Raw genomic sequence first — 14059 nt, forward strand, 5'->3', positions numbered from 1 at the left:
AGTCAACAAGTTTGTTCAAAGAACCATTTAGAAAATTACTGCCTCCCAAAGCCTAAAAGATGGTCGTATTTAACTCTGGAACAGTCAATTCGTTTTATTTTAAATAAAAGAGCAGTTTCTTTCTCGCAACTATTAAATTCAGTATACCCATGTTTAAGTAGCTTTAGGGGACAAAAAATCTGGGATTCCTCTTCTGACCTGATTGAAGCTTCCTTCATTGAAGCATGCTATTTTTAATTTATAGATATTTAGTGATCATAATAACTGTGTTGGAAGGTTTAACTGAAAGCAAGCTTCGTGCTGAAATGCTTTTCCTGGGGAAAGGCAAAGACCATGAGCATGCATTTCCTAAATAGAATGGAATTAGCTATTTATACGTAAGTTCCCCCATCCTCAGCTCTTTCATCTTCTGTGGCTAGCACAGAAATAGGTATTCAATAAAAGTTTGTCAAGTAAAAATTTTTTTTCTTTCTCATGTATGCTTCCTCTTCATTTTTCTTATCTGATGTCTTCCCTGGGATCTAGGTCAGTCTTCCCCCTCCACACTTAAGATCTCATAGCCTGGTAGTTTTTCAGTTAAACAACAGGAGAATTCAATAACAACAACAAAATCTTTCCTGATAACTAAGAGTTACTGAAAGTGCCTTTTTAGTTATGCAAAGTAGAGTTATTCTTTAACGGAAGGCAAGTAGTTCACAAGTAAGCCTAAGAGGATAATTTACTGTAGATAGATGTGAAGTACCTAAGAAGAAATAAACAGCCAATCTATGCTTGGATGACAGCAACAATTAGAACTAGACTTTTAAAATTGAAGGGGACCTTAACATCAGGTCACCAGATCTAATGTCCTATCCAATCCAAACCAATCTTTCTCTAGCATCCCTTCCCTCCTCCTCCTCCTGAACCATTCCCCCTTAGGCTAGCAGTACACAAAAAGGCAAATAAAGTACGATAGGCAATAGGGCAGGGGATGGCAACTGAAATGTGTGATCCGAGGTTCTGAATGTGAGTTTTCTGACACTAATAAACAAGGTAGTGTCATAGTTACGGAAATATTGATGCCCTCCTCCTCCTCTCCAGTATCAATAAGGAATGCAATTAAGGCCAGGGAGAATACGTTTCCATTCCTGAAACACTACTTAGAAAGCTTCACCATTATTCATGAAAGGTAGAGCCCACAATATAAGGGAAATGGGGATTGCCTGCTATAATTCAAGGAGTTCAAATCTTTTAAACATTTTAAACTGCTCCTTTTTAAGCTTCTCGCTTTACGCTTCTTTACTCAAGAAACTCTGTAATACCAAGGATTGGCAAAGACGTGAGGAACTGGAACTCCCATACGCTGCCAGTGGGAATGTAAATTGGTACAACCACTTTGGAAAAGTGGCAATATCTACCAAAACTGAACATACGCCTTCCCCTGTGATGCAGAAACTGTACTCATAGATATAATCCTAAGACAAATGGGTGTTTATGTCCACCAAAAAAACATGTAAAAGAATGTTTACCGCAGTATTATTCATAATTACACAAAATTGGATGCCATCCATATGTTCTTCAACAATAGAATGGATAAATGAGCAGTATATTCACACTAAGGAATAGCACCCAAGAATCAAAAAAAAAAAAAAATAGAACCACTGCTACTGAGAACAAGGTTGAATCTCCTAATCACAACGTTGAGTGAAAGAAAACGGACATAGAAGAGTACGTAATATGGTTTGGTTTACATGAAGTTCAAAAACAGGCAAAACTACAGTAATAGAAGTCAGAATGGTGGCTCCCTTTGAGGGGTATTGACTACGGGAGAGTGGAGCTAGAATTGCTCTAGATCTTGATCTGATAATGGTTACGTGGGTATATAAATATGTAAAAAGTAATGGAGTTGTATTGTTAAGATGTGTGAATGTTTGCTGTATGCAAATTATACTTCATTTAGAAAAATCTGGAGATGTAGAAATTTCTGACATCATTCCTAAATATAAAGGAATTCAAATGCAGCTTAAATATAGTTGCAAGTGCTGATTTTTATACTTTTAGAAAGTCTTTGTATGCTACTGAAAAATTCACCTACTGCTTAATGTCATACATAACAGAAAGCTAACTTATTGTATTAATAGACTCTGAAAAACATATTGTACTATACATCTGAAGTGTACATATTTACCAACTAGTAAAGATAAAGTTTAAGAAATGCAAAGGGCTTTTTTCCCCCACTCATTTTCCCCTTACGTTACATTTCTCACTCTATAATTCAGAATTATTTGTAACAAAAACTATTGGAAATAATTCCTGCACGTCTATATTGCAAATATTTTTTCTATTTACCACAGAGACTTCAAGTTAGAATCCTAGAATTCCGGAGCTGGTGGAGACACAGCTGGACTCCCTCACTGGACAGAAGAGGACACTGAGGCCCGGGCAGTGAGTGTTGGTCCCAAGGTTGCAGAGCTAAGACAGAGAACCGAGGCGCCCAGCTCCCAGAACTCTGACTCCTTCACCTCAACTGGACCCTAAGGGAATTTTTTTTTTTTTTTTTTTTTTTTTTTTTGCAGTAACAACTATAGTACCCAGTAGATTACTTGGGTACAGTCCTCTGAGTCCTTGAAAAACCTCTTGGGGTTTAATGCCAGGATAAAAATCAAGTACAGGCGGAAGGGGCAGCCAGTATTTTAATATGTAAATCATGTTTGCATAACATTTCCAAAGCAACTATTCTTTGCTCCAACCGAAATTCGGCCGAGGTGGGGGTCGTTATTCGGGATGGCTCGCTGTGGGGGGAGAACGCGGGCGCATTTTCCCATCAGAGTTCACTCCATAAATCAAAACCTCAAAAGAAGAGTCACAGGCGCCACCCGGGAATCTACGGGATGCAGGGTCGGGCCAGGCGAGGTCTCGGGCACCTGGCGCCAACCTCGGGGCCGCCGCCGTCGCCGGCCGGCCCACCACCCGAGCGCGCGGGTAGGAGAAGGGCGGTGCGGCCCCGGCCCCGGCCCCGGCCCCGGGCAGCGCTGCGGTGAGGCCGCCCGCGGAGTCCGGCCCGCCGTTCGGGACCGCGGCCCGAGCCCAAGCAGCAACGACAGAGAAGAGAGAGGAGGAGGACATGGGGTGGGAAGGGAAGGGAAGGGGCCGCGGGCAAGTTCTGGGCGAGTCGGGAGGGCGCGAATGAGGGGAGGGGCGCGGGAGCGAGGGAAGGAGCGAGCGCGGGGAGGAGCGAGGCGGCGGGGACGGAGAAGGCGCGCGCCCGGGTCCACGGTGCGGGGTGGGGGCCGAGGGCAGCGCCGGGGGCTGCAGGGGCTTCGAGCGGGCGAGCAGGGCCTTACCGAGCAGCGGCAGCCGGCCGCCACGGCGCGCCAACGCCGGCATGGCCTCCGGAGCCCGGGGTCCCCAGGCCGCGCCGGCCCAGCCCTGCGATGCCGCCCAGAGCGGCGCGCCCCGCGCTGCAGGTGGCTCGCTTAAGGATGCGCGTCACCGACCGCAAATTCCCTCGGACTGGTGCAAAGTGGAAGGGGGGAGGATCTCTCTCCCCACTGGCAGGGGCCGAGGCGGGAGCGGAGAGGTTGGGCCGAGCCGGGGAGCCGGTGCCTGGCGCAGCGCTGCGGCCGAGCCCACGTGCCCGCCGTGGTCCGCAGCCCGCGCGCCGCGGAGCCCGGGGCTCCCCGACTGTGGCGGGGGAGATTGGGCGCGGTTCCGCCGGGGAAGTCGCATCGGCTCCGCGGCTCTGGCTGAGGAGGAGAGCTGCCTTGCCCCCTGGAGTCCCCGAACTCTCTCGTTTGGATCCCAGAGTGTAGGGACAGCAGAGAGCCAGAAACCGTCCTCCTGGCGCGCGGGGGTTTCTGAGGCCCTAGGATGGGAGCTAAATCCGCGCCACACACCGGCGGCTCCGGCCGGCGCGCAGGCGAGCAGAGGGTCCACGCTCGGTGGATCCTAATTGCGGACTGGATTTCTTTGTCTTCCCCTCCGTCTCCTAGGATGCCCAGGACCCAGTGAGCAGCTGCAGCAAGAAAAACAGGCCCGGTTTCAATGTTAACCACGGGAATTAGAGAGGCTAAAAACCAGCCGTAGAAACAAAAGCAAAACACTGCATCGCAGAGGTTGTTTTGAATTAGCTACTCCGTAATTCTTGTTCTTCATCGCATAATATTTCAAGTTGAAAATTATTTTCTTTGCAATCAGTTGAATATGGGAAAGCACCGGAGGCCAGTTCTGATTCTTCCCTTAACTAGCCTTTTGACTTTCACAGGCCACCTGACAAGTAAGTGAAGGGAATGGATCAAATGGTTTATAATATGTCTCTAAATGCTAGGAATTCCATTCTTTCAGTTATTTTAAATAATTTTCTAATAAAGCATAATAATTGGCAGTGTTCATTCTTGGCCGTACAATCCTTTTCCTTGACTATAGTCTATAGTACAATAATTTTTCCCCTCTAGAGCATGATAGAAACTTTAAAGGTGTCTACCATGGTGCAGCCACTACGGAAAACAGTATGGCAGTCACTCAAAAATTTTTTTAAAAAAAGTACCTCATGATCCAGCAGTTCCATTTCTGAGTATACACCCAAAAGAATTGAAAAAGGGGTCATGAAGAGATACTGGTACACCCAGTTCATAGCAGCATTAATCGAAATAGCTAAAAAGTAGAAGCAACCCAAGTGTCCATTCATGGATGAGTGAATAAACAAAATGTGGTCTATAGATACAAGGGACTGTTATTCAGCCTCAAAATGAAGGCAAATCTGACACGTGACAACATGGATGAACCTTGAGGACATGCTGAGTGAAATAAGCGCGTCACAAAAAGCCAAATACTGTATGATTTCACTTATATGAGTTACCTAGAGTAGTCAAATTCATAAAGACAGAAAGTAGAATGGTGTTTGCCATGGGTTTGGGGAAGAGGGAATGGAGAATTGTTTAATGGGTACAGAGTTTCAGTTTTGCAAGATGAAGAGTTCTGGAGATTGGTTGCATAACAATGCGAATGTACTTAACACTACTGAACGTACACTTAAAAATGATTAAGATGCATTTTTCCACAATTAAAAGTTAAAAAAATTTTAAGTGTCTACCTTAGGTCAGCCACAGAACTAGAGGAAGAGGCGTGAATTAAGTGAGACATGAAGAGATGGAAGCAGTGGGGCAGGCCGGTAATGGTGAAAAAAGTGGGCTAGTAAGACTTCCAATTGCCAACATCTAATGCATACCTTTGATTTATAGCTTGATGACTGCAAACTTTAGAAGAAACCGATGGTTGCAAGTTTGCAAAATATCAGCTTGGGTGGAGCACTGTTCAAGGACACAAAGTCATGAAGATATTGCTGCTTTTTCAAAAAATCTTAGACACAAGGCAGGAAGTCTTTGTGAGAAGAGGTGGTAAGAAGGTAGAAATTAGGAATGGTTGCTATGTGCACCTGATTCTCCCTGGAAAATGGTGGAGAAAAATAATTCTAGAAAGAGCAAATTTTATGGACAGAAATATTTTGGAGTATAAGGTATAGGCTGACATTTAGAAGGTGAGATAATGCTCATCATTGTTTAAGGTGTGCCGAGAGTCATACCTAATATGATACCTAATTTATTCCTCATGGCAACACTCTAAGGGAGGTACATTATCTAGAGCCCCGAATTGCACAGGTAGGTGGGCACACCACAGTGTAAAATTTGGTTCCAGAGCTCATGATATGAAGCCTATTATAAAGAAGCTCCTAAAGGGGCAAGATGCAACCAGGAGGAATGAGACGAAAGAAGAAATGGGAAGAGAAGAGTAAGTTTGTTTCTGGATTGAATGGAGTGTCTTGCATTAGCCATACCAGGGATATATTTTATCTAGATTCTCTGCATCGTAATGCTTAGCTGCTACATAGCTGTGAGTAAGTGGTCATTCATCTTATGAACATCTTTGCAGACCTTAAATTACACAAATATCCCCCTCTCTCACTTCAAAAATCGTGACATATTTTCAGTGACAACCTATAGGTGAAACGCTTTTATGTCATTTTTAAAATACAAAGCTTTATGTTTTCCTGAAAATAAGGGACAAGCAAAAGGAATATTGGAATAAGATTCCTGTGAATTCATTTTAAATATCAACTATATAGTACAATTTTACATATAGTTTATTAATAGAGAGTTTGAACCCACCAATTGACAAAATCTGACAATACCAAGTGCTTCAAGAATTCAGAGCAATGAGTAACTCTCATCTACTGCTAGTGGGAGTCTAAGTTGGTATAAGCACTTTGAAAAATAATTTGAAATTACTTACTAAAGGTAAACATGTGCATACCCTACACTTGGCCCTAGATATATATATATATATATACACACACACACACCTTGGAGAAACTCTACACATATGTACCAGAAGACACATGCAAGAATGTTCATAGCATTACTGTTTGTAATAACAAAAAACAGGGAACAATCTAAATGTCCACTAACAAAAGAACAGATAAACTGTGGTATAGTCATACACTGAAATACTATATAGTATAACAGTGAAAATTAATGAGCTGCAGTTACCTGAAACAACACGGAACAATCTCAAAAACATAATGTGGAGGGGGGAAAAGCAAGTCATAGAATAATAGGCATAGAGGCAAAACCAAACAATATTCTCTCTAGGAAAATATTCATAAAATATAAAGAAAGTGAAAGAATAATCATCACAAAAGTCAGGATATTGCTTGCCTCTGGTATGGAGTGGGAAGAAAAAGAGGTTTACGTAGGGAAGGCAAACAGGATTTCTAAGGTAGTGGCAACGCTCTGTTGCTTTTTAACCTCTGTGGTGAGTGCTGGATTTTCATTTTATTATTATTCTTTTAAACATGTAATTATTTTTATCCACTGCTGCATGAAGTATTTCACAGTAAAAGAAAAGGAAGTTTGACACAACACTTCCACCTATGAAGTAGTCTCATCCAAACAACATTTTAATCTGATTAAGATCCCAGATCCAACGATCAATTTATAGGAAATATGCGGACAGTGGAACATGGTAAACAATGACACAAGAATACAATCAGAAAATTCCAGACCCCAGGAAACTTTATAGAACAAATACCTAATTTCTTCAACAAAAATTTGCAAGAAAAAAAGAGACAGAGTTGGAAGGATAACCTATAGATTAAAAGAAATCTAATAGGTATATCAAGCAATCGCAATGTGCAATGTGAGGATTTCATTTGGGTCCTGATTCAAGCAAACAGACTGAAAAAATACTATATAAAATGATTGGGAAATGTGGCCACCAATTTTATCTTTGGCATTAACTAATTATTATTTTAAAAAATTATGTGTTAAGGGTATTATGTATTTTTCAAATAGTTCCTATCTTTCTAGAAGTGCATATGAAATATTTACAGATAAAATGATAGGAAATGGGAAGGGTGAGAGGGGAATAGGGAATGACAGCTAGTGAGTACAAAGTTTCTTTTTGGAATGGTGAAAATGTTCTAAAATTAGATTATGGTCATGGTTGCACAACTCTGTAAATATACTAAAAACCATTAAATTGTACACTAAATAGGTGAACTATATGGCATGTAAATTAGATCTCAATAAAGCTGTTAAAAATCATATAGAGTCTGAAATTTTCTTCAAAATAATTTGATTTGGGAAGTTTGAGTGGAGGAATCAGAATTTACCATGTGTGACTAGTATTGAACTTGAGCAATAGTTAAATAAGCTCATTGTACTTTTCTTAGAAATTTTCTATAATAAAAAGATTTTGAGGGAGAAAAAGACTGAAATGATGGATTAGTGAAGACAGCCTGAATTTCAGAAGATAACTATCCTCCCTTAGATATCATCAGCTGCTCTTTACTGTCATTTTATTAACTCACCTAAATGGGATGGACTATAGCATAACCCTGGAAACGGTTTCCAAGATGCAAACTTGGCGGCACACAGGTGAAGTGCAAAATTCCAATGGCAGAATTTTGTGCCAACTGACAGTTCTTCATTTATGTCTAAGATGATTTCAAAATAATCATCTCTTAGAATTCTTGGCAACAGATAATGTATTAGTTTGTTAAAGCTGCTGTAACAAAGTACCACAAACTGAGTGGCTTCCAAACAACAGAAATTTATTGTCTGATAGTTCCAGAGGCTAGAAATTCAAGATCTAGGTGAAAGTTGGTTCCTTCTAAGAGCTGTGCAGGAGAATCTGTTCCATGCCTCACTCCTAGCTTCTGGTGGTTTGCTGGGAATCTTTGGCGTTCCTCAGCTTCTGCTCTTCACCCATGACCTCATTATAACTTGATTACATTTATAAAGACCCTATCTCCATATAAGTTCACATTCTGAGGTACAGGGGTTTAGAATTCCAAAATACCTTTTTTTTTGGAGGGGGACACAATTCAACCCATAACAGATAGCTTTCAAAATCAGTACCTAGAAATTAATCCATATGATTCTCCTAGAGATCAGTTATTTGCTATATAATAGATTTCAACTTGATATTATGTTTTCATAAAGAAATATAACATGGGTAAATTTTAGAAGTTAACACAAAAATGGGGGGCATTGAAAATTATGCTTTCAAGGAGTTTAAGGTAAAAAAAGATACAAAACTATGTAGTATGACTTGTTTAGATTTTTAAAAATTATATACAAATATGCATACCCAAATGACTGAAAAGCAGCACATGTACACCCAAACACAGACTGGTTATCTCTGATTTGTGGCCTGAGGAGTGAGATGGACCTGTTTCCTCCGGTGAGAAATCTAAGCCTTAGAGCTATGAGGTGGCACGTGCAAGGCCTTTCAGCTAATGGAGACTGACTGGGGTTGGAATTCAGATGGGCTTGCATCCATAGCCCATGCTTTTGACCATGATGCCTCAGCATAATAATTGCTACGATTGGAGCAGCTACTATGTGCCAAACACTGTACTAATCACTTTACAACCATTCTCTCACTTAAGCCTAGTAATAATCCCATAGGTTAGGTATTATTATTCCCATTCCAAAGAAGTCTGATAAGAGCATAAACTTTGAAGCAGAGAGAGATGGATGATTCAAGAGGTAAAAGAAGGAGTTCACAAAAAGACAGCTTATGAAGATGGTGGTGTTTGTTGTAACAACTACTTGGCCCATCTTAAATTGTCAAAAAAAAACTAAGGGCATAGAGGATTTGAAGTACATAATTAACAAGGAAAAAGTTAACATATCTTTATTGAATTTATATCCTACAAACAGAGAAAATATCTCCTTTTTGGACTTCTATGACATGTTATAAATATTGATCACATACTGGGCCACAGAAATAAATCTCAAAAAGCATGTTATACTCTCTAACACACGACCGCAAAGCAAAAATTAATAATATAAATTTAAATTCAAAATCTTGGAAGCTTATAAACATTCTGCTAAGTAATATTGGGCTCAAGGAAGAAATCATGAATTCACTTACCACGAACATATAAAATAATGAGTATAAAAACAAAACTGAAAAGAAAGGATAGTGTTTTAGCAAATCAAGAAAGTCTTAACACTCAGCTAATTAACACACTTCAGACAAATGGAATAGTAAAGAGTAGGCCTATGAGAAGGGGACTGAAAGAACCAACCTAGACCCATTTACATTTCCAGGAAGACACTAAGTGATACTACTATCCTGGGATCCAGCAAAGGGGAAAGGACTTTGAGGAGCCATGAGACTGAGGGGGCAAGGGAAAGAAAGAGACTGACGGGGGAGTTGGAGGGGAGGGGCACATAGCATCATAGCCCCTTCTTCCCTTAGGGAACCAGAGAAAGAGGGCTTAAGGAAGGGTGAATTCAGGCATGCCAGGTCAATGCAGGTTGGCCCAAAGCCTAGGAGCAGAATTTTTAGGGACTGAAAAAGGACTTGCTTTTCTTGTCCACAGGGCTCAAAAGTACAAGAGGCTGCTAAAGTGTAGAAGAGCACTTTAGCTGGGGTCTATAACCCATCCAGAGAGAAGAGCAGAAAGCACTGATCAAAAGAAGCTGAGAATCAAAAAGACAGCTCACAAGTGTTGGTGAGGATGTAGGGAAATCACAACCCTCAGACTTTTCTGGTGGGAACGTAAAATGGTGCGGCTGCTTTGGGAAACAGTCTGGCAGTTTCTCACAAGGTTAAACTTAACCTTAACTTAAATGACCCAGCAGTTCCACTCCTAGGTATATACCCAAGAGAAACGAAAACACACAACCACACAAAAACTTGTACACGAATGTTCTTATCAGCTTTATTCAGAATAGCCAAAAAATGGAAACAATACAAATGCCCATCAAATGATGAAAGAAAAACAAAATTTGGCATATCCATACAATGAAATATTATTTGGCCATAAAAAGGAAAGAGAGATGCTACAACGTGGTGAACCTTAAAAATAGTGTGATAAGTGAAAGAAGCCGGTCACAAAAGACCACGTATGATTCCATTTATACGAAATGTCCAGAATAAGCAAATCAATAGAGACAGAAAGTAGATTAGTGGTTTCCTAGGGCTGGTGGAGGTGCAGGCGGGTGCATGTGAGGAGTGACTGCTAATGTGTCTGAGGTTTCTTTTTGGGGTGATGAAACTTTCTTAATTTAGATCATGGTGATGGTTGCACAACTGTATGAATATACTATATCTACTGAATTGTACATTTTAAATGGGTCACTTTGGTGGTATGTGAACTATATCTCAATAAATATATTTTTTTAACCAAAAATAAAAAGGAAGAAAGAAACCAAGAATTGTATGGATGCAAGATTCAGCAGCAGAATTAACTTTGGATTTTAAAAAGGAATCATTTGATTCAGGGCCCAAACTAAGGAAACTCCCCCAGCATCTCACAGGGTCCTCAGAGAAGTGGGCTGGCAGAGAGCTATCCTAGACTCGTTCACTTTTCGAGGAAACAGTAACTGAAGAACTGCTCTCCTACTATTTTTGCAGAGTTCTTGTGTTTCTATTTCACTCACTTTTTGTTTTGTTCTCTTTATTTCTCTTGTAGTTTCTTAAAGTGAAATATTTAAAAATATAAAAATGTGTTTGTGTTTGGTAACAAGATAATAAAAGTAAAGCTGGCAATGTTTAGGGAGAGCAGATCCTGATGGAAGAAAGGAAATAATCTTTTTTTTTTTTTTGAGGAAGATTAGCCCTGAGCTAACTACTGCCAATCCTCCTCTTTTTGCTGAGGAAGACTAGCCCTGAGCTAACATCCATGCCCATCGTCCTATACTTTATACATGGGACACCTACCACAGCATGGCTTTTGCCAAGCAGAGTGCCATGTCCACACCCGGGATCCGAACCGGCGAACCCCAGGCCGCCGAGAAGTGGAACATGCGAACTTAACCACTGCGCCACCAGGCCAGCCCCGGGAAATAATCATGAGGGCCCATGGAGAAATAAAAATAGAGTGGCCCTAGCTCAGGACCAAGAAGTTGATGGAGGAAAAGGGGATGCTAATTAGCTATACATTGCACATTCTTCCTGCACAAACCTGTTCCCTCTGGGTCTTCGTGCTGCTTCTTGACTACCCAGGCATTTGTGGATTTATCTTTCTCTACTCCCCTCCACTCCCAGCAAAACTTTTAAGTCTTATGTTTCTATCCCTTCAGATTTCTCTTAAGTGGTAGCCAGCTAATCTGCTAATGTCTTATTAACTACAACCATCCTCTCCTAACTGTCCTGTCTTACCTCTCTGATCATACCTTCTCATTCTTCTTTGCTGGCTCCACCTCCTCTCCCTCTCCTCTTTACTTGGGGGAAATACAAACCAGAGTGTTTAGGGACATGTCTGTCTCTTTATGTGCGTATATATAAAGAGGGCATGAATATAAGAGAAGAAATGCAATAAAGTGTTAATTGGAGAATCTAGGTAATGGAGATACGGGATTCTTTTCTTTTTGCTGTTTAGAAAATTTTTCTGTAAATTTGAAATTATTCCACAAAAAAATTTTTAAAGGAAATTTCTTGCCTTCCATGTATGCTTTTTCTTTCCTCTGAGCTGGAACAGAGATATGACAGTAATCCTGTGTTGATGATGCAGACAAGGACAACATCCTAGGGGATGGTGGAGCAACAATATGGAAGGTGTTTAGGATTAAAATGAGCAATGCTGGAAGCCTGCACTACCTACACGTCTAGACTGCTACTCGAGAGAAATAAACTTTGATCATATTTAATCCATTGTATCTTGGAGTCTCCTTGTAAAAACCATTTAGCCTGTACTCTGACTATTTTTATTCCCACCACTCCTCCATATAAATCCAAAGTTATAGTCATAGGAAACTAGAACTCCAAACTCATTGTGTTCTACTTGATTTCCATGTCTTGATACTTGATGTTGTTTCTGTCTGGAATGACCCATTCTCCCTTCTCACCATTTCTCTTGCCCCTTCTAGTCTGCCTAACTCTTATTCACCTTCTAGATTTATCCTGGACCACTCCATCCGTGCCCTTACCCTGCCCCAACTGTCAGTTAGGTATATCTTCTTGTTTCTCATGTCTGTATACAGCACTGTATGTCTTTCCCACTCCTACCTACACCCCATCCACATTCCTAACATTTATTCATCTTTGTATTCCTAGACCTTAACACAATGACTAGCATATGTTATGCTCTCATAAATCATTAACATTTGTTGCATGAATTTTTGAATTTTTTGACAGGTTTCTAAAACACTTTTTTTTTTAAGGTATACTTTTTAGGGTGAGGAGGATTGGCCCTGAGCTAACATCTGTTGCCAATCTTTCTCTCCCCCCTGCCTCTGCCCCACCCCCACCCCCAAAACCCCAGCACATAGTTGTATATCCCAGTTGTAAGTCATTCTAGTTCTTCTATGTGGGATGCCACCACAGCATGGCTTGATGAGCAGTGTGTACGTCCAAGCCCAGGATCTAAACCTGCAAACCCCAGGCCACCGAAGCAGAGAGTGTGAACTTAACCACTTGGCCACGGGGCTGACCCCCAAAATACTTTTCTAGTATAGAAATTTTCAAACATATGCAAAAGTAGAAGGAACAACTTAATGATACACGTATCCATCACTCAGTTTCAACAATCATGAACATTTTGCCATTCTTGGGAATGGATAGAGTTCAAGAGTAGAGTCTTCAGAGATAGTGCTTTAACTAAAAAAGGTTACTTTATTGGGGAGAATTTCAAACACTGTGGCAAGCTGGTAAGGAGATATTTTGGAGCACGTTGGTTTTTGTTGGGGGAGAGGGTCTTCAAATTAAAGCATGCATTTTCAATTGGAGAGGCAATAAGAGAAATAAAGAGTTATTCTTCATTCCATCTTTCCACCAACACTTATTAAATGCCTGCTATGTGCTAGGCACTGTGGTTATGTAGGTGAGGAAGACAATTCCTATATTCAAAGAGGTACGTAACCTAATACGGCTTGACAGCCACATAAGCAAATACTTGCACCAGAAGTATGATAGAGGTTTTGATAGAAACAAATGCCAGGCATAACAGGGTCACAAAGGAAAGTAAGGTCAATTCCCTAGAAAACGTTCCCTCCACCTCTGGGCCTGAGAAACCTGGCTACACCTCAAGGAAACTGTTTCCTCTGTAGCCCTCTCAAATACTATTTATTTCCCCTAATTTCGTGTATGGTGGAGCCTGGAATGAGAACATTCTTCTAGTGATCATTGCTACTTCCACACCATTACCTCTTTTTTTTCTTTTAAAAACAATATTCTTTTTCTAGCAAAAGTATACATGTTCAATGAAAAAAAGAGGAAAAGTACACACTTATACACAGATATCTGTAAGCACCAACTGTTAACAATTTGATGTCAGCCCATTCAGATTTTTCTCTATGCCTGTATGTAGATATAGATTTTTTCAGATTAACATCTTTAAAAAATAAGATCATCTTATAATGTTCTTTTATAGCTTGCTTTTTACAAAGTCAGATGCTATCTATGTTGATTTTTCTACAAAATTATTATTCGTAGTTAGAAATTCTGTCATGTGGATGAATCATAATTTATACAACCAATCCATGCTGTTGGCCATTTTACAGCCATTTTTATTTTAATTAATATTCAGTTATGGTTGCAAATTTTAGAACTTAGTTTTTTGAGGCTT

General features: G+C 40.5%; 1 protein-coding gene across 2 annotated transcripts in view; it reads right to left on the reverse strand.

Annotated features, from left to right (window-relative positions):
• Window positions 1-14059, reverse strand: part of FLT3 (fms related receptor tyrosine kinase 3) — a 119014-nt gene that overhangs the window by 74749 nt on the left and 30206 nt on the right. Inside the window, exon 1 of one of the 2 annotated variants that reach the window (XM_070577862.1) lies at window positions 3324-3813. The exons of the other annotated variant lie outside the window; for it this stretch is intronic. Within the exon in view, the coding sequence (XP_070433963.1) occupies window positions 3324-3366 (43 nt within the window). The 5' untranslated portion in view covers window positions 3367-3813. Of the gene's footprint in view, window positions 1-3323; window positions 3814-14059 lie in introns of those variants that run through there. 2 annotated transcript variants of the gene reach the window in all.

The sequence above is a fragment of the Equus przewalskii genome, chromosome 16 (assembly GCF_037783145.1).
Source record: "Equus przewalskii isolate Varuska chromosome 16, EquPr2, whole genome shotgun sequence".
Classification (NCBI taxonomy): domain Eukaryota; kingdom Metazoa; phylum Chordata; class Mammalia; order Perissodactyla; family Equidae; genus Equus; species Equus przewalskii.